Source organism: Monocercomonoides exilis (genome assembly GCF_001643675.1).
Source record: "Monocercomonoides exilis strain PA203 chromosome Unknown scaffold56-565389, whole genome shotgun sequence".
Classification (NCBI taxonomy): Eukaryota; Preaxostyla; order Oxymonadida; family Polymastigidae; genus Monocercomonoides; species Monocercomonoides exilis.
The window spans coordinates 164,797-183,181 of NW_027150601.1; the positions used below are offsets into that span (position 1 = coordinate 164,797).

Here is an 18,385-nt window from a genome sequence, read left to right on the forward strand (position 1 = left end):
TGAATGATAATAATCTTTGATCAAAAATACCTTACCAAGGAAAATGACTCTTTCACTGGTTTGGAAAGATCTTACTCTTCAACAGGTAGAAACCGTTACTGCACTTTTAGACAACAAGCAAAAAGCAGATAAGTTTGTAATGTTTTTATTTGAAAAAAGTGGACTTCTGCTTCTACAACATTTTTGTGCTTAACATTTGAATGCCTTTTGTTCAATTATCAATGTTTTCACAAAACTCACTGGAAAACTAACCAGATTTTTATCAGAAACATTTAATCTCGATTTAGATGACGAGGGGTCAGATGCAATTATCATTGACTATTATTATTACAACCTTGTTTTTGCAGAAGAATGCGGCTTTACTGCTGAAAAGATATCAACTTTTTTTTCAATAATGAAAAATACTCTATTTAAAGCTTGTGGTATGAGATGCATGATTTGAAATATTTTTAACGACTAAAATTTTTTCAAAAGAGAATCGAAATGCAACAATGACAGATGCTTTAAAATTATTTAATAAATTATTAACTGATCATTCTGTTCATCGTCCTCCATTTTCTGTCCAGATCTTTTCATTTGATGACGTTGCAAAAATTGCAGATTATGCTGTGAACAGTTTCTTCCAACATTTCAAATTGTATCAGTACGTATTCGTGGAAAAGGAAACGCTAAAACTTGAAACTACCGATATCTTTAGAGAAGTTGAAGCTCCACCTCAATTCCCTCCTATGACCTCGGCTATCCCAGAAGAAACTATTTTGAACAAAGTATTTGTGGTGTGAAAGATTCATCATTGAATTAATATCTGACATCAAATTCATACAAAAATTTTTTTATTTCTTAAAAAAACTAGTGGGATGAAGAAGAGCCAACAGAAGTTCTCAGGGAACAATTGGAAATGATGGATTTATGTGTGCTAAAATTGATTTTTTCCCGCTTCTTATTTGAATTATTTTCATTTGATGAATTGCGTTATTGTTTGCGCGTAATAGCTACAATCACTCCTGAAGTTATTCAGAAAGCTGTGAAAGCTGCACTACAGCAGCAAGTCATTGAACTGAAGAGATCGCAGAGAATGGAACTGGAAGAAGTCGAGAAGCAACTAATGGAGAAAGTTACGCACCCAGATAGTCAGCCTGCTGAAAGTAGTACTAAAGTTGAAGAAGAAAAGAAAGAAAAGAAAGAAGAGAAAAAGACAAAGAAAAAATCTTGATTTAAACAAGGTTTTGTTTTAAAACGAAAGAAAGAAAGAAAAAAAGAAGGATTGTTTTTATTTTGATGTGTAATTATTCCATCCTTGTTTGATTGCAATAATACTCAAAAAAAGTGAATGGATTGCTTATTTTTAAAACATGTCTGGTTTTGGAAGGGCATTTACTTTTGTTTACAACTTAATGTCAAAAATTAAACAAAAGAAAACAGATGAAGGCTAATAAACTAACATAAACAGATGGATAAAATAAATATCTCTATGAACAGTGTAAAAAGCGAACATAAAAAGGACAACATAACAGCAAAATACATCGAATTGTAAAGAAAAAAAAAAGAAAATAAAAAGGATGCTTTTAAAGTTTGTCAGTTTGTAAGAAAAATATAACGCCACATAACAAATTCTTCGAAACCTTAAAAACAAGATAATCACGAGATGAACATTTGAATTACAGGAATCAAAGGCAAGAAGTTGTGAAATGTATCAAAAAATAATCAATAAATAAACAAATAAATAATTCCAAAGATAATAATAAATGAAGTGAATTTATAGAACATTGTCTGTGAAGTGATGTCATGTAATGCAATGTAACGTAACGTGATGTGATGTGCATATGTCTCTCTACTTCCAGCAAACACGCTGATCAAACTGAATCAGCATCAACAGATGGAGGCGAGTAAGGCATCCCAAACGATATATGCTCTGCTTGTGAGTGCTGCCGAGGCGTCGAATGCGCCTGCAGCGTTGCAGACAGCTCAGCCGGTGATGGAAGAGGAAGATGAGGCAGCAACTGCAACTGCAACTGCAACGGCAACTGACTCTGTGCTTGTGACTGTAATTGAGTTTGTAACTGTGATTGGGATTGCGATTGGGACTGCAATTGATTCTGTGTTTGAGATTGTAACATGTTCTGTGACTGTAATTGAGTCTGTACTGGATTCTGTATTGTATTCTGCACAGTGTTCTGTACTGTATTCTGTGCTGTGTTCTGTGGTTGACTCTGTGATTGGGGTTGAGCCTGAGGCAATGAGAGTCCAATTGTTTGAGGCGGGGGCTGAGTCTGTGCAAAGATGCAGTCGCGCCTCTGGAGAGGATAAAAAAGAGGATGGAAGGTTGGATTGGAGGCAGCAGTGGGCGGAGGAGGAAGCAGCTTGTAAGTCGGAAGCTGGCTGAAGGGATGATGAACAGAGGAATCAGACAGAAGAGGAGGAGCAGCAGAAGTTGGAGGAGGAAGAGGGGGAGAAGGCGGATGGAGCGTTGAAGAAGAAAAAGAAATCGAGGAGGTGGAAGAAGAAGCAGAAGAAGGAGCAGAAGCAGAAGAAGAAGAGGAGGAGAGATGAGAAGGCAGACGAGGATTCGCCGTCGACAGGCCCAGTGCAGCAGAGCGCACGGGAGCATTGAAAGAAGGAGAAGAGGAAGAAGCGTTGGAGACAGAGGGAGAGAAAGGGAGGGAGACAAGAGAAGGAGAAGGCGCAACATCGTTCAGTACAGCGTTGGTTGTGTTCAGAGTGGAGGAAGGAGAAGGAGAGGGGGAAGGAGGGGCTGAAGGCTGGACGGGGGAAAGATAGATGCTCGAAGGAGTCGAAGGAGCAGGATGATATGCAGAGAACGAAGAACAGGAGCCAACATAATTCAGAGACTGTTGTGGAGTGATAGGTTGCATAGACTGAATAGAGTGAATAGATTGAAGTGGCTGAAGTGGCTGAAGTGGCTGAAGTGATTGCAACGGCTGTATTGGCTGGATTGATTGAGTAGATTGAGCAGGTTGAGCAGGTTGAGCAGATTGAATGGGCTGATAAGACTGATAAGACTGGAGAGATTGGAGAGATTGGAGAGATTGGAGAGGAAAGGCACCAGGCGATGAAGTGGGCTGCACTTGGAACTGCATCGAGATCATGTTTGGTGGAATAAAAGTTGGCTGAAGGGAAAGCTGAGACTGTTGAGATTGTTGAGTCTGTTGAGTCTGTTGAGTCTGTTGAGATTGTTGTGCTTGTTGTGCTTGTTGGATGGCAGCAGAGAAGGAATAAGCAGCGCCTGTTGGCGAGTTCTCAGACAGGTCTCGCTGTGGATAGGAGATCGGAAGGGACATAGCAGACTGGAGGATGGGCATGTTCATTCCAACGGGTGGGTGCTTCATGGGGGCTATTTGAGTCATCGGGGGTGGAGGAGAAGGCAGCTTCAAGAGAGTCGCAGGCGTTGCTGTTGTGTTTGCGGTGGCTGATGTTGATTGCAACGGCCTGTTTGTGTTGGTGCCTGTCGGGAAAGAGGATTCTTGTGTGGACGATGCGATTGATGCAGCTGGAGTAATCAATGCAGTAGCTGAAGATGCTGATGTTGCTGAAGTTGTTTGAGCAATTGGAATTGTTGGCATTGTTGGCATAATTGGTTCAGCTGATGTTATCAGAGTAGGTATTTCTCTTGTGACTGGCTGGCTTTCTTTCGAAAGGAGAGCATTCGGAGGAGGACACGTGGATGTCACAGGCGGTGGGCAAGTCGCCACTAAAACAGTATCTTTAGCAATGGAATCTGCTTTCTGTGCGTCTGCCTCATTCTTCGCAGCTAGCTGACTCTGTTTGGGTATCTTTGGCTGCTGGCTGCTTTTTGGGTGAAACGGCGGAATTTCGAGATTCAACCGCAGTCTGCTTCCTTTTGCAGGAGCATGTGAAGAGTCAGTCTCTTCTGCATTGGACTTCTGAGAGGAAATCAACACAGCAGCTGGCGGATCATTTGGCTGTGCAAATTGGCCAGTGCCATTCAATTGAGTGCGCTGAAGACGCATCTGGGTGGACGCGAGGAAGCGTGCTGTGTTCGACATACGTTGAGCACTTGTACCGTCAAATGTGGAAAGAGAAGGAGCGATTGCTTTTCCTGAAAGAGGATTTGCATTCTCTTTCTCTTTCTCCTTTTCCTTATCCTTCTCTTCTTCCTTCTCATTTGCATCTTTAGCTTGATTGTCTGCTCCAGACAATTCCTTCTGTGTCTGCTGTGCCTGTTGATTCTGGTTGTCAGCATTTGGACTTCTCTTCGCAGAACCAATCAAATTCTGCTCTGTTCGTGTGCCTGCTGCGAATACCGACGTCTTCGCCATTCCTTTTGCCCCGTTGTTTTGTGCTGTCTCTTTTAGAGTCGGCCGGTTTCTGCCTCGAAACGGCGGAATGATCATTTTTGTGGGGTCCACTCCAAACTTATGTGTCTGCTCAGAGCCAACTTGCCGTTTTCTCTGTGCTTCTGTTTGATGATGACGGCCACGCACTCCAAAGCCCTGTGGCTGAACAGGCCTTGATTCATTTGCGTCTCCCTCTTTTGTTGATGGATTGAGCGTCTGCAATGGGATCTGAGAGCGTGTTTGTGACTGCAACTGCACAGCAGCTAAAGCACCACCTGCATTTGCATGTGAGCTGTTTCTATCAAATGTGCCATTTCTCTTGTTCTGATTGGAATTTGCACCTTTCTGTTCCCCAACAGCAGCATTTCTGTCTGCTCCTGGAGCTTCTGAAACATCTGCCCCAACATTATATTCAACATCCTCTTGCTTCTTCAGCATCGCCAGCTTCCGCGCCCTCCGTGCCTGCAGCTCCTCATACGAAGGCACCTCAGAAATCTTGAACTTCTTTGTGGACGTCAGCAAAGGCCCCCTCATCAGCTTCATCATAATCGGCTCATGGTCATTCACATCGATCGCTGATATCACTCGCTCTTCTTCTCTCTTTTCGTTCCCCTTTCCTTTCTCTTTGCCCTTTTCTTCAGCTTTTCCATCAGGCACCATTCCCATAGGTGCAATAGTACTTGTTCCATGCTCAATTCCGCCTTTGGTTTCAGCATTCATCTGCCTCTCTTCATTTTGATTTGACTGTTGACGTGCTGCATCCACATGTTGTCCTGTCACCACTCCATCGCTACTGCCTGGAAGCGTAGTCATTTGCCCATTTGAATCAGCACCAGCCTTCCTTTGCTGCATCGTCAACAAAGCATCTGCTCCTTTTCTTTCTGACTGTTGTATTTTCTCCTCTTCGAGTGTGTTGCGTGTCAATTGAGGATTCTCTCCTTCTCTTTTCGTGCCACTTTCAAATGTCTGCTTATCCAAAGGCATTTTGTTTCTGGGCGTGTTCAACGCTTCATCGGATGTCACATTCACCACAGGCGCAGCCACAGCTGCAAGTTGATTGAACCTTCTGTTGCGTTCATCATCTTCTCCTTTCAGAACATTCATCCCATTGATCATCTCCCCTTCTTCTTCTCCTCCTCCTTCTTCCATCTGCTTCCCCTTCATCCTCTCATTTTCTTCCTCGCGCATCCTCCTCTCTCTGCACTCAGCCGACGACGCTGCCATTCCTGTGCCCTGTGTGCTTCCAGACGAGCGAGAAGACAGCGCCGACTGCTCTGCGCCGCTTTCTCCACAGTATGGAGAATTAGACTGGACATATGACGCCATCTGCGCTTTGGCACCAGCTCTTCCAATTTCTCCGTTCTGCGTGCCGATGACCGCTCTGTCGCTTCGATGCAACTCGATTTGCCTGTTGCTTGTTGGATTCAACAGACTGCGGTCAGAAACACGCCCAAGCTGCCTTCCATCTCCGCTTTCTTTCTCTCTCTGCTTGTTTCTCATGTCTTTTGTGCCTCCCTTAAAGGCAGGAATTATCAGCGTCTGCGGATCAATGTTCACAGCCACAGCTGGCTTCAATGAGGATATTTTTTCTCTGATTGCGTTTCTCTCTCTTTCTCTTTCCCTCAACCTGTTTCTCTCTCTCTCCCTTTCTCTCTCAGCCTCCAGCTCTTCTGGTGTCAGGCGCTCCTCTCCTTCTATTGGCCCTTTCCCTCCTCTCATTTCAACTGGCTGCCCTTCAAAGCGCCCTTTAGCTTCCCTCTCTCTTTCTCCTCCTCTTTCCCTCTCCCTCTCCCTCTCCCTCGCCCACTCTGCCCCTTCTTCCCTTTTGAAGCCGATCCTGTCGCGTTCTCCGTCCATCCGCATCCGCTCTCTTCCTCTGCCTTCTCTCTCTCTCCTTTCTTTCTCTCTCTTCCTCCGCTCTATCAGCCCTTGCAACCCACCCGGTGCAAGTGCCCAGTCAAACACGTTGTCGTACACAGCTCCTTCACGTGCCAACAGGTCGCGAAACAGCTTCCGCAGATACGAATAATCGGGCTTTCCATCAAATCTCAGTCCTGATTGATAATAAAATATGACAAAGCAAAATAAAACATTCAATAAAAATATTTTAATAAATAAAATAGGTGAACATAGAAAAGAAATTATTTTGTTTTCACATAAAAAATTTCAAAATAATTTCAAAAACAAAACGTAAATAAAGCAAAAGAGGAATGCATTTGTATACAAATGAATAAATATGCAATATATTCCACAGAATCTTCACATCAAATGTTTCACAGTAACACTACCTCTGACGTAAGTGAGGAACGTCGCAAACTCTGTTGGAAGATGTTTGCACAGCACATCAGGCGGTGTTCCAATTTTGATCTCTCCAATCTTTGAATACTTAACGCGCTTGCTGTGTGCTTTTAAGCCTTGCCACGGAAGGCTCCCTGCCACAAAGTAGATTAGCATATATGCCAGCGATTCTAAATCATCTCGTCTGCTCTGTTCGATGCCAATATGTGTGTTAACACTGGCATAACGAACTGTTCCTGTTATTCCTTTCGTGTCGCGATAGGGAATGTGCTGGTGCGTGCGAGTGTCTCTGTATCGCTTTGCGAGCCCAAGATCGATCATATACACTGTGTTCTCGCGTCTCCCTCTTCCAAGAAGAAAATTATCTGGTTTTATGTCTCTGTGAATAAAGTTTTTTGAATGAAGGTATTCTACTCTTGAAATTAGTTGATCAGCCAACATGCATGTTGTTTTGATGCTAAGCCTTCGGCCACATAACGTAAAAACATCTTCCAAGCTAGGACCTAGCAAGTCCATAACCATAATGTTATAGTCCTGTTCAACTCCAAACCAACGAATGTTTGGAATTCCGGTCCCACCTTGAAGCATTCGATAAAGTCGAGTTTCATAATATAACTGGGGTTGCCGCGTTCGAACTTTCTCTAACTTCACCGCAATTTCTTCTCCGGTTGATATGGCAACACCTTTATAAATCTCTCCAAACGAGCCGCTTCCAACTTTTTGATTTATTAAAACCCTGTAAAGACCAGCGATAATCCATTCCGTGCTATCTCTGACACCGGAACCTCTCATAATGTGTTTTTCCATATTTTATATTTCTCAATTTTAAGAAACAGTTCTTCTTAGAGCAGCTAAAAAGCAATATAAACATAATGATTAATCACAAATATAAATGACAAAAATATCAGTTTTAATGCCATTCATAAAATTTTAATGAATAACCAAAAAAACATACATCAGGTTATATTCCCTCCAAATTTTCTAACACCCTATTATACGTTAAATATCTGTTTTCTATAATTCTGATCTTACTAACCATTTTCAATATGAATTTGTATTAAGAGAATGATTGACAAGCATATAAATCGATTATTCGATAAATTTAACTAATTATCATTATTTTAAAATGATGTATATGCCTTGCAAGAGAAAATTTGTGTCAAAGATATTTTTGGTCTTTTATAAAACGTTTTTGAATTCATTTGTCATATTTGAGCGTTTGTGAAATATAAATTCTGAATCCGATTGCACAGAAAAGAATTTTTGTTTTGTTGTTTTGTTTTATAATTGTTATTCAATTTATTTTTCTGAAAATATCGATTTCCATTTTCACAAAATAATTTTTATTTTCTGTTTGCTTTACAAATAAAATATAACTAAAAATGATAGTGTTTTCACTTTATTATTATTTTTGGAAAGTGCGCATATTATTAAGCATGAAAGCTGTCAATTTTTATGGAAAATATATATATATTTTCTTACGAGTCTTTATGAAAAATAAACGAAATACGAGAAATCCGAAAATAGAAATAAAACAAAAATTTTCAACCCAAACACAATCGTTTCCATTATCGCTACACATTCATTAATTCAGTTTAATTCTTTAAATTACTCATCTTTTATCATTTCAAATAATTTTAAATTGTTTTCAATAATTAAAATTCAAAAGCACCAGTTTAAAACACATTATTTTATTCTGATTATCATAATAAAAACAATATTTATATTTTTTTATTTAAAAATTTGAACAGTCAAAAATGCTAATCAAGAGTTTATTCTTCAAGGTTTATTGAATTTTTAAATTTCGCTTGAAGCTCACCCTTTAACTTTGTGAGCTCTTCTGTTCTTTCTGCCCTCTTTCCTTTTAATTTTGCAAGCTCAGTACGATTTTCGTCCAGTTTTCGTGTAACCATCTGCTTCGCTTCGTCAAGATCTACATGAGAAAACATTTCACCAACATATACACGAAGAGGTCCTTCTTCATCAGAAGATAATTCATATTCATCAAAGTCTGCCATGGCATCTTCAAGTTGTTTTACGATTGTCTGTTTTAAAAAGAAAAACAAAATATTTTTTTATTAAAAAGCAACAAAATTGAAATAAATATCGTTTAAATGCAAAAGAATATTTTAAACTTATTAACAACAAACTTCCAACGCTGAAATTTTTTCGCTATCTTCTTGGTTCAGTTGGTATAAATTGCTAAAACGGCAAATGCTTTGTTGGTCTTCCCAAGTCACTTCAACGTCAACTTCTTCGTTTTTTGAAATCTAAAAGAAAATTACATTCATAAAAATTTCATATCATTTTATTCTTGTCAGCAGTTGCTTTCAAACCATTGGATATAAACAAAAACTTTAAGTTTGTAATATGATCTGAACCATTTACTACTTATTTGTTCACCCGTAATAAAAAATAGAAAAAAGAGATCCAAGATTTCTTTAATGGCAGAACAGCCAAAGGCCGCACCACCACCTCCTCCGACTCAACAGCAAGGAGCTCATCCTACAAATCGAATTTACTATCATCCAACAGATCCTTACAATTTTCAACTCCCGTTCAATCATCCTGCACAGTATATTTTTAATCAATTGGAACTTTCTCAAACTCCAATCGGGTATTCTTTTCGGAGCACTGAATCGGATTTAGTACCTCGTAGACTGATTCGTCTTGTGATGGATTTACCAAAACCCGAAAAAAAAGCAGAAGCTCTTGACGAACTTGCAAAGGTTTCTTCATTTTTCAAAGAAATTATGCATATAACTTTTTTGAATTTAGTTAATTGATGTACCACCGTACAATAGATATCTTGCTCCACTTTTATGGTATTCTGCTGGAACTATGTTAATTATTGTTCAAGAGATTGTGTCCATCTATCCGTCGATAGATCCTCCGACCATGACTCCTCAGTATGCAAAATATTTATGTTGTTATTTTTTATTTTATTTATTTATTTGTGTATATTAAAGGCAGCACAAATCTGTTCTTAATTCAATATTTTTATTACATGCAATTGTTGAAAATCCCGAGACATGCGCGCAATTACTTCATTGTACGACATTTCTATTTATTGTGATTTGTTAACTGACATATTTTTTTAAAAAGCAAAAATTCCATTATTGCTTATTCCTTTATTACGTTCTCCTCAGCAATCTTTAGAAATTCAAGCAATCAAATTATCAGCTATTTGCACTTTTGCTCTGCTCGCAAATGTTTGCTATCTTTTTATTGACATAAAAGACATATTATTGAAAAAACGTTATATTCAATTTTCTGTGCATATGCGACAAACAAATCAATAACATTGCAATGGACTCACACTTAATGTTTCAACGGGAATCAGAAACAAGATGATTTTATTCATACTTTTTTAATAGAAAACGAAATAGCAAAAATTTGCTGTAGAATTATCAAAAACGATGCATATCGTTCAAAAATGGTATGACATTATTTATTTTAAACAAAAATATAAAGCCTAACATAAATACAATTTATTTCTAATTGTTTCAATGATGACCAATGATCCATTTGAAGTATGGCATTGGCATAATATTCAATCTCTTGGGCAACAAGCAGAGCCTTGTGCGCATCCGAGAGCTTCCGGACATGCTGAAGATGATTGTGGTTACATTTGACGACCTGCTTAAGCAAATCTATTTTGTGATCAGGGAAAAAGCGCACAAAGCCAACCTTGATGAGGAAATGATGCTGAAACAGATAGCAAAATGTTTTATAACAATCTACAACGACAACGAGTATGCCTCATTGCGATGGAAAGATAAAGGAACGAATATTCGATTGAAATAAAATAAAATAAAAAAGAAAAAAAATAATAACAAAGAAATCTGAAGAAATATAACAAGAATTGATTGTCATTAACACAAAATTTACATTTTCTTTTTCCTCTGAATTTCAATTTTTTATTTCAATTTTACTATTTTTGCTTCTTGAAATTGCATTTCCCCCCCCTTTTTTTTCCTCCCCACTAAACTTCCTCATTTTCTGTGTGTTTAGTGCATTTTTGCAGATGATGCGTGAAGAGATTCCCTTCCCCTGCTTTGAGAACATCAAAGCGATCAACCCAGAGACGAAAGCGGAAGAGTCGCTGATCTCCGAAAACACACTCCTGTACACCAGCCGTGCAGAGTCCATGCAGAACAGCCGCATTCAGTTCTTCCAGCAGCAGCAGCAGCGCTTCCTCCAGGCACAGGCACAAGCACAAGCACAGGCACAGGCACGCTCTCAGGCACAGGCACAGACACGTCCGCAGGTCCCAGTGCAGTCCCAGGTGCAAGTGGCAGTGCAGACACAGACACAGCCACAGGTGCAGGTGCCTGTGCCAGTAACTGTGCAGGCACCCCCACCGCAGCAGCAATCTGTCCCTCAGACGGTCCCTCAGCAGGTGCTCCAGCCAGTCCCTCAGCCTGTCTCCTCACAGGTCTCACAGCACGTCCAGCCACAGGTGGCTCAATTACCGCAGCAGCAGTTTTTCCCTCCCCCGCCTGGTGCGCCTAATGTGCATTCACAGTCAACTGGAATGAGCGGAATGCCAAAACAGTCGTATCAAATTCAATACCCTCCAATTGCAATGCCTTCGACTGTGTTACAACCACCATCACAACCTCCAAGACAGTGAAATAACTTATAAAATTGGGGAAATGTTTTTATAGTTTTGCTCTTTTATTGTTTTCTTTCAATAAATATGCATTTAAAAGTAAATACTTGAAAGATTATTTTTTATTTTGGATCAACTACCTACCCATTCTTGGTACACTTGAAACAGAAATAATTTATTATTTGTAATGTCAGCAGCATCTCAACGAGGTGCCCAGAATGAACGGTTAAAAACACCAATGAGATCATCAAGAAGCCAAAAACAAGCACCAAAACCGTTGCAATTACCAAGAAATCAATTTGAGAATTCTCAAGAAACAAAGACAACACCAACAAAATCACAGAATAACATGGGATCTTCATCATCACAGGCCAATTTGCAAAATCCTGACCAATCTCCTTCAAAGACTCCTTCGCGAGTGAAAAATCCTTTTACCGCACTTACGTCTCCTGTTGTTGGAAGCAAAATTTACAACATTGGAGGAGCATATTTGATGAACATGTCAAAGATACCAGGCGTTGTTAAAGATTCTGATCACGATAGATTTGCGTTTCCTGTTGATGCCGTCCCAGAAACAATTTTTGCTCAAAACAATGGATTTGACTCATTCAAAGGAATGCAACCAATTCCTGGTTTATCAGAATTATATTTACAAGGAAACAGAATTCGAGACTTTGAAGGGCTTCCAGAACTTAACGATTTGAAACATTTATATCTTGATCAAAATTCAATTTTTTCATTTAAAGGAGCTCATGATCTGCCTTCTCTTACAACTCTGTCGCTTCGAGATAATCCCGTTACATCTTACGAGCCTCCAAAGGCACATCCTAAATCTGAACGCGCTTATAGATTGATGGCCTTAGTCGCCTTCAGTTCTCCAACGCTTTCAAGAATTGATGGAGTTGCTCTTTCAACATATGAACGAGATGATGCAAAAAGAATAGGGCATCTTATTAAAGGCAAGTTGCGAGAAGGTTATATGCTTCGTCACATTTACGGAGAGCCTCGCACAGGAAGAGAGAGAAATAAGGGAAGCTACAAAATAAGGGCTATTGAAGAGTGTGGAGAAGAAGAAGAAATCGAACTGAGCGACGAAGAAGAATATCGCTCGCGGAAGCGCAGCTTATCACCCAGATCTCCACGCTCGCCACGTTCTCCTTATTCTCCTCGGTCACTCCATTCACCCCGCTCGCCGAGAAGTCCCAGAGCATCTCGCTCTCAATTGTCGCCTCTGAGGAAATCACACGACGAGAAAGGATGGGAAGTGGAAGGAGAGAACGAGGAGCAGCACTTCGATGATTCTTCTGCTGCACAATCTGCTTCTGCCTCTGCCTCTGCTTCTGCTTCTTCCTCAGACACTTCAGAACACATGGCTGAATCTTCGTCTATGGACAACGAGCTGCCGCCTCGAAAGTCTCAGTCAACACCCAACCAGTCACAAATGGAGGCTTCGATGATTGCTCCGTTGGATTCGTCAGATTCCTCTCAGTTTGACGAGGACAACGCACAGCTGGCGTCGCCCTGGGCAAAAGAAGAGGGCGAGGATGCTTTTGGAGACAATGTGCTGCTCCAAACAGAAGGTGAGCGTGGCAATGAGGGTGAATCGAAAGAAGGGGAAAGTGAAAATGTTGGAAACGAGAAGGTTGGAAGAAATATGAAAGATGAGAAGAAGGTTAAAGAGGGAGAAGGAAATAACAATAATGCTTCATCTTCTTCAGCTGCGAATGTGTCTTCACAGAAAGGAAATAAAGCAGAAGTATCGAATGTACAAGGAAATGAGCCTTCAAATGAGAAAGAGCTGTCTTCATCACAAAGTGCATCTGATCTCAACAACCAGAAAGCAGCAGGCGAAGAACAAAAAGAGAAAAAGAAATATAAAAGTGTGTTTTCAAAAAAAAAAAAAAAGGAAATATTTCTGCAAATGAAAATTTTCTGTTTTGCTTTTCAAGTTATAAATCACTTTGTTTCAATATGATTTTTTATTTTCTTTTGAACCAACAGTTTTATGCTCGAAATTATCATTTTTATATTTTGCCTTCTTCACTTTTATTTATTTATTTATTTATTTTTTCTTTCTTATGATATATTTTGATTGTTTATCCAAAATGCAATATTTATGCGATCGTTCAATTTCAGAGATTGCTGGCTATATTGACTTGGAGTTTGTGCCAGACACAACATCTGCTGCTTCCTCACCTCGTGCAAAGAGAATCAAATCTGAACGCGTTTGCCAATTCTTTCTTTCTTTTTTTTTTTTTTAACTTTGTTTTGTTATTAATCGATTGAATTTGCTTTTTTATTTTCTTTGGAACACTTCATATTTGGACTCCAATCAAACTTATTCACAACCGATTCAATGATATTCACCTATTTCCTTCTCTTTCTTTCTTCACTTATTTTTCAAATCTATTCCAGTACATCGGCCATCATCCACGCACAAAGCATGATGCACCCTCGCCCTTCTCTCTGTTTGATGGGACAGGGCCCGAATACGAGGAGAGGGGGAAAGCAGAGGAAGACAATGTGGATGAGGAAAAGATGACAGAGGAAGAGAAAGAGCTGAAGAGAAAAGCAGACGCCAGAGACGCACTGCAGAGGAGAAGAGAATACGGCGAGGCGCAAAGGAGGCAGATGATGGAGCAGGCGAAGAAGAAGAAGAAGAAGAAGAAGAAGACGCTGAGGCACAAAAAGGGGAAGAAGAAGAAGAAGAAGAAGAAGGCAAGCGCCACATCGGGAACAGAGGAGGAGTCAGAGATGGAGAACGAGGCAGGCCATCCGCTTTCGAGGGAGGAGGAGCTGAATCAGCTGGACTTGGAAGAGCTCGAGCGCTCGCTGAACGATGTGGACAAGAAATTCGTGGAGAAGATCAACGGAGTGATCAAATGTATGTGGACGAGATTGTTAGATTGACTAGCGCCTTTTTTCTTTTTTCTTTTTTTGTAAATGATTTGTTTGATCCTTTTTAACTTTGGATAAATTATTTTTATTGCTATCTTTTTGTTATAAATTTTTCATTATTTTATATTTTTTTCTATGAAATTATCTCTCTTATCATCTCTTTCTCATCTTCAGCTGCCAAAGAGCTATTCGAAGTCGAAAACAACCAGCTCGACTCTTCTCTCGCGAATGGCGTAGCACATGCAGCTCTGTTTGGAGCAGACGAGATCACCATCAACCAGAAAGTGGATGTCTCCCCCGATGCCCCCATCACTGCCCAGCGCCTCCTCCACGAGCTGTGCATCCCCCGCTCCCAGTCGCAGCTGCTCTCGTCGCCTCTCTCTGTCTCCCCCGGCGGCGGCATCACCATCTTCCACTCTTCTTCTCACTCCGCCAGCACTTCATCCACTTCCTCCACGCCCCGCTACGGCCTCGTCCAGCACTCATCCTCTCCTTCCTCTTCCTCCCCTGCTTCTTCTCTTGCTCTCTCCTCTCCTTCCACACCCACCCTCCCTTCGCATCACCTCATCCGCTCTGACGACGATTTGACGACTGTCTCCACTGCCCAGTTCCAGCCAATCACCAGCGTCTCTGCCCACTCTGACCTCTCCCACCGCTCTCTCCAGCTGCCTTCCTCTGACTCTGACTCGTCCTCTGCTGCAAGCACCACTCACTCTGCCAGCCAGCCAGGGGAATACAACGGGGCTGTCCTCACACCCACAAACGGAGACGAGATGCAGACGTCGTCGCTGATCTCTGCCTCTCCATCGCCCGAGTCCTTCTCAACTGACTCAGAGGCATTCTATCCAAACAGCTCGCCTGTCCCGCTGGACGAAAACAGCTCCCGAAGCAAGAGTGGCAGCGAATGCGAAGTGCATCCTCTCCATCTGTCTGTGCTGCTGCAGCGATGCAATCTGCCCACAGCTTGTGCTCTTCGTGTGGAAGGGGCTGCGAAGGTGCCCGTGTTCTGTGAGAGTGTCCAGGCACAGGAGTGGACGAATGGCATTGGGAAGCTGTCGATTGACCCGAAGGGGCTGTCTGTGTACATCACAGCGACGTCTGCTGCACAGATGAGAGTGTCGTGGATGCTGGTGGAGAGTGCGAAGGTGTATGCATCACAGAGGGAGAAGGAGGAGGAGGAGAGAGAGAAGGAGATGGAGAGGAGCAGATTGCTGTTGCAGCAGATGCAGGCAGAGCAAATAGAAGAGAAGGAAGAAGGAGGGGAGGAATGGGAAGAAGGGCAGAAAGAAGGAGAAAACGAGAAGCAGCCAGAAGAAGGAGAGCAAAACAAACAAAACGAAGGAGAAGAGAATACAAATGCAATGGAACAAACAGGAGAGATGAAGAGCAGTGAGTCTGAAGGAGAAGCCGAAGAGAACGGGCAGCAAGCGCTAGCAACAACAGTAGAAGAAGAAGGAAGCCAGCCAGCAACAGCTGCAGAGCACGAGAAGAAGCCAAAGAGCACCAAATCCAATGCATTTGCTTCCTTGTTCCTGAAAAAGCCGATGGGATCACATTCTTCTAAACAGTCTTCTTCTACTTCTTCATTGGCAGCCAAAGGAGAAAGCGCTAACAGTGGCTCGTTGGACTACAGGTCAGAAGGAACCTCACAGGAATACGTGGGGACTAGCAGGAAGAATGCTGAAAGAGACGATGAGAATGAAGGAGCGAGTGAGAATGAGGGAGAAGACGAGAACGAGAACGAGGAGGAGATGGGCCTGTTGGTGATTGGGCTGCTGACAGGAGCAGAAATCTGTGTGAGGTGCCGCGATGTGAATGGCATACACACGCTCATTCAGCTGTGGCTGCGGAAGACAAGGCCGAAGAGGAAGCTGTTTGTGCAGGCGTTTGCAGGAGGGGTGAGGGAGAACATAATGGAACAAGGAGTGATTGTGGAGCTGGATGAGTTTGAGGAGGCGGTGAGAAGGATGGACGAGGAGAAAGGGAGAGAAGAAGAGCTGAGGAGAATAAAAGAAGAGGAAGCATTGAGGATGCAGAGGGAAAGAGAAGAGAAGGAAGAGAGAGAAAGAGAGGGGAGGATGGGCAGCAGCAATCAAGAAGAAGGAGAAGGAGAAGGAGAAGGAGAAGGAGAAGGAGAAGGAGAAGAGCGGGAACAAGAGTATGAACATCACCCTGATTCTCTGTTGGCAGAAAAAGAACGAGAGGCTATAAAAGTGACTGAAGCATACCCAGAAGAGGACATGATGAGATCGTCAACAGACGAACGGAATGAAGAGAAAGAGATGAAAGAGGAAGAAGATGCAGAGGAAGAAGAAGATGAGATGGATGAGAAGGACAGTTTGATTGATGAAGAAGGAGATGAAACAGACGATGAGGCGCTGGCAATGGAGATGTTGGACAAGCACAGAAGCAGGAACAAGAGCGGAGAAAGCAACATAACGGAGAATGAGAAGGCAAACGAGGAGTTGGGAAGAGAAGAAGTAGCAGAGGAGAAAGAGAAAGAGAAAGAGGCAGAGGGTGAGGAAGAGAAGGAGAAAGAGCAGACAAACGAAGTTATGTCAAATGAAGCAACGAACTAGAAATGAAAACTGCTCATATCATCAATTAAATTGTGAAAGCAACCTTTTCATTATTAATAATTTAATTTAATTTTGTTATCTTTGAATTTTATGCACTTGTTGATTTGTTTCATCCAACACGATATTTATTGATTTTTTATAATCACTTCTCTGGCAGTGTTCTGTTTTCTTTTTTTTATCCCTGTCGTAACAACTAGACAATCTGCTAAAACTTTCTCTGCTAACAATTCTCTCCCTCCCTCTCTCTCTCTCATTTTTTTCCCCCCTTTCAAACAAGAATGGACAGTTGCGAATATGAATCTTATGCAAAATGAAAACCTTTTCCAATTTTTTTTTTTGTGGTTTTGAAAGAAAAATTTAAAATAGATATTTTACCATAACTATGTATTGTTTCGTAAAAAATAATGAATAATGAATACAAACAAGTTATTACGAATAGTTCAACTTGTTTGTCGAAACATCTATGTCGTTCCTGTAATTACTCATTCTTTCGATAAATATAATTTTTTTACTGATAAACCATGAAAAACCCGTAACAAGTCTGTCTTTCTGGTAAAAGCTTTATCAAACCCGGTTAAAGTAGATATTTTACGGCAACTATCTGTATTTAGCAAAATGCTTAGTTGTTACGAAAAATCAAGACTTGTAACGGATAAATTACACTTGTTACGAAAAAAACCCATTCTTTCAGACAAAGATTTTATATTTAAAAGGAAACAAAATTTGAATGTATTTTGAGACACTTGTGTTCCAATTTATTAGACTGATAAATTTTTATCAAAGATGAGTTATTTAACGTTCGTTGATCCTTTTATTATGTATGCATCATTTTTTGTGAACGAAAAACAAAACATAATTTTTATTTTTTTAATTTGTGAATTTATTTTTCATATTGAAACACAAAAACTGATAGTTGAAGCTCCCAAGTTAGAAATGCAGACATTCAACATGAAAATTGCACTAGTGGAATACTATATTCACAAACATCATCGTCGTTTTCAGAAACAGTTTCTTCTTTGAATTCATTAAATACTTCTGTTTACTCCAGTCAAGCAAGCAGCAACTTAATGAATAGACAAAAGAATGGGCTGAATGAATGTGTTTCTCGATGAAAAATAACAGCGAATAAACGATATCAGACCATGGTGGAAGGTTTTTTTGTTCATATCTTCGATTGAAAATACCAAAGCCAAAAAAGAAATGGAATTAAATGCGAGACCCACAAAATAACGAATTCCAGAAGAATGGTTTTTGACAGGATGAAACGGCTGTGGAAACAATGTGTGAACAAATATCGTCACGGGATGGATGATGCGAATTTTTATGAAGAAATTGCTGTACGGCTCACAAATCTCAATATTCAGTCGAACTACCTCACAGAAGATGATGGGAAGTTTGAGAAGAAATGACTTATTTTTAATCAAGATGAAGTGGAAAAGCAAACAAAAAAAAAAGGCGCGAATCAAACTTAATGTTCAGAGAGAAAATGAAAAGAAAACGAAAATCAATGCACGATGAAGAAATACATATGGAGAATTCAAAACAACGGAAAATTGCAAATGACGAGATCAATAAAGAAGCAGAAGGCAACAAAGAATAACTACTTAGCGATTTGCACTTTTTTTGTTCAGTTTTCCGAATTCTTGTTTCTTTTTTAAGTTTTTTGCCTTCCAGTTTTT

The 18,385-nt window shown here is 40.7% G+C and overlaps 5 protein-coding genes across 5 annotated transcripts; 3 read left to right on the plus strand and 2 right to left on the minus strand.

The window, feature by feature from the left end:
• The first annotated feature begins 33 nt into the window (after window positions 1-33).
• On the plus strand, window positions 34-1,335 carry MONOS_9201 (putative flagellar associated protein). Its single transcript, XM_067879678.1, has 5 exons — window positions 34-132; window positions 256-422; window positions 475-776; window positions 854-911; window positions 993-1,335. The coding sequence occupies exons 1-5, from the start codon at window positions 44-46 to the stop codon at window positions 1,211-1,213; spliced, it is 837 nt and encodes a 278-aa protein (XP_067720076.1). The 5' UTR covers window positions 34-43; the 3' UTR covers window positions 1,214-1,335.
• MONOS_9200 (putative casein kinase I-like) lies at window positions 1,268-7,629 on the minus strand. The gene is made up of 4 exons (XM_067879677.1): window positions 7,570-7,629; window positions 6,605-7,465; window positions 4,997-6,370; window positions 1,268-4,957 (listed from the first exon to the last, which is right to left on the minus strand). Exons 2-4 carry the CDS (start codon window positions 7,419-7,421, stop codon window positions 1,854-1,856), a joined length of 5,295 nt encoding a protein of 1,764 aa, XP_067720077.1. The 5' UTR covers window positions 7,422-7,465; window positions 7,570-7,629; the 3' UTR covers window positions 1,268-1,853.
• Window positions 7,630-8,289: 660 nt separating this feature from the next.
• Window positions 8,290-8,991, minus strand: MONOS_9199 (uncharacterized protein). The gene is made up of 3 exons (XM_067879674.1): window positions 8,951-8,991; window positions 8,765-8,884; window positions 8,290-8,659 (listed from the first exon to the last, which is right to left on the minus strand). Exons 1-3 carry the CDS (start codon window positions 8,951-8,953, stop codon window positions 8,387-8,389), a joined length of 396 nt encoding a protein of 131 aa, XP_067720078.1. The 5' UTR covers window positions 8,954-8,991; the 3' UTR covers window positions 8,290-8,386.
• A 33-nt stretch (window positions 8,992-9,024) lies between these two features.
• On the plus strand, window positions 9,025-11,333 carry MONOS_9198 (putative Cell differentiation protein rcd1). Its single transcript, XM_067879673.1, has 7 exons — window positions 9,025-9,343; window positions 9,393-9,523; window positions 9,584-9,666; window positions 9,720-9,826; window positions 9,958-10,053; window positions 10,149-10,369; window positions 10,629-11,333. The coding sequence occupies exons 1-7, from the start codon at window positions 9,059-9,061 to the stop codon at window positions 11,248-11,250; spliced, it is 1,545 nt and encodes a 514-aa protein (XP_067720079.1). The 5' UTR covers window positions 9,025-9,058; the 3' UTR covers window positions 11,251-11,333.
• A 42-nt stretch (window positions 11,334-11,375) lies between these two features.
• MONOS_9197 (uncharacterized protein) lies at window positions 11,376-17,089 on the plus strand. The gene is made up of 4 exons (XM_067879672.1): window positions 11,376-13,109; window positions 13,366-13,454; window positions 13,645-14,113; window positions 14,302-17,089. The coding sequence occupies exons 1-4, from the start codon at window positions 11,417-11,419 to the stop codon at window positions 16,704-16,706; spliced, it is 4,656 nt and encodes a 1,551-aa protein (XP_067720080.1). The 5' UTR covers window positions 11,376-11,416; the 3' UTR covers window positions 16,707-17,089.
• Window positions 17,090-18,385: the final 1,296 nt, after the last annotated feature.

What these genes read in the sequence shown, in the direction of transcription:
- MONOS_9201 (XM_067879678.1), top strand. Translation starts at nt 44, where the DNA reads ATGACTCTTTCACTGGTTTGGAAAGATCTTACTCTTCAACAGGTAGAA. An exon ending in TACTCTATTTAAAGCTTGTG is followed by an intron (nt 423 to 474) that starts GTATGAGATGCA and finishes TTTTTTCAAAAG; the next exon opens with AGAATCGAAATGCAACAATG. An exon ending in ATTGGAAATGATGGATTTAT is followed by an intron (nt 912 to 992) that starts GTGTGCTAAAAT and finishes TGCGCGTAATAG; the next exon opens with CTACAATCACTCCTGAAGTT.
- MONOS_9200 (XM_067879677.1), bottom strand. Translation starts at nt 7,421, where the DNA reads ATGGAAAAACACATTATGAGAGGTTCCGGTGTCAGAGATAGCACGGAA. An exon ending in GTTCCTCACTTACGTCAGAG is followed by an intron (nt 6,371 to 6,604) that starts GTAGTGTTACTG and finishes ATTATCAATCAG; the next exon opens with GACTGAGATTTGATGGAAAG. An exon ending in CGGAATTGAGCATGGAACAA is followed by an intron (nt 4,958 to 4,996) that starts GTACTATTGCAC and finishes CTGATGGAAAAG; the next exon opens with CTGAAGAAAAGGGCAAAGAG.
- MONOS_9199 (XM_067879674.1), bottom strand. An exon ending in AAAAAATTTCAGCGTTGGAA is followed by an intron (nt 8,660 to 8,764) that starts GTTTGTTGTTAA and finishes TTTTTAAAACAG; the next exon opens with ACAATCGTAAAACAACTTGA.
- MONOS_9198 (XM_067879673.1), top strand. Translation starts at nt 9,059, where the DNA reads ATGGCAGAACAGCCAAAGGCCGCACCACCACCTCCTCCGACTCAACAG. An exon ending in CTCTTGACGAACTTGCAAAG is followed by an intron (nt 9,344 to 9,392) that starts GTTTCTTCATTT and finishes TTTTGAATTTAG; the next exon opens with TTAATTGATGTACCACCGTA. An exon ending in CTTTTGCTCTGCTCGCAAAT is followed by an intron (nt 9,827 to 9,957) that starts GTTTGCTATCTT and finishes AACGGGAATCAG; the next exon opens with AAACAAGATGATTTTATTCA.
- MONOS_9197 (XM_067879672.1), top strand. Translation starts at nt 11,417, where the DNA reads ATGTCAGCAGCATCTCAACGAGGTGCCCAGAATGAACGGTTAAAAACA. An exon ending in AGAGAAAAAGAAATATAAAA is followed by an intron (nt 13,110 to 13,365) that starts GTGTGTTTTCAA and finishes GTTCAATTTCAG; the next exon opens with AGATTGCTGGCTATATTGAC. An exon ending in GATCAACGGAGTGATCAAAT is followed by an intron (nt 14,114 to 14,301) that starts GTATGTGGACGA and finishes TCTCATCTTCAG; the next exon opens with CTGCCAAAGAGCTATTCGAA.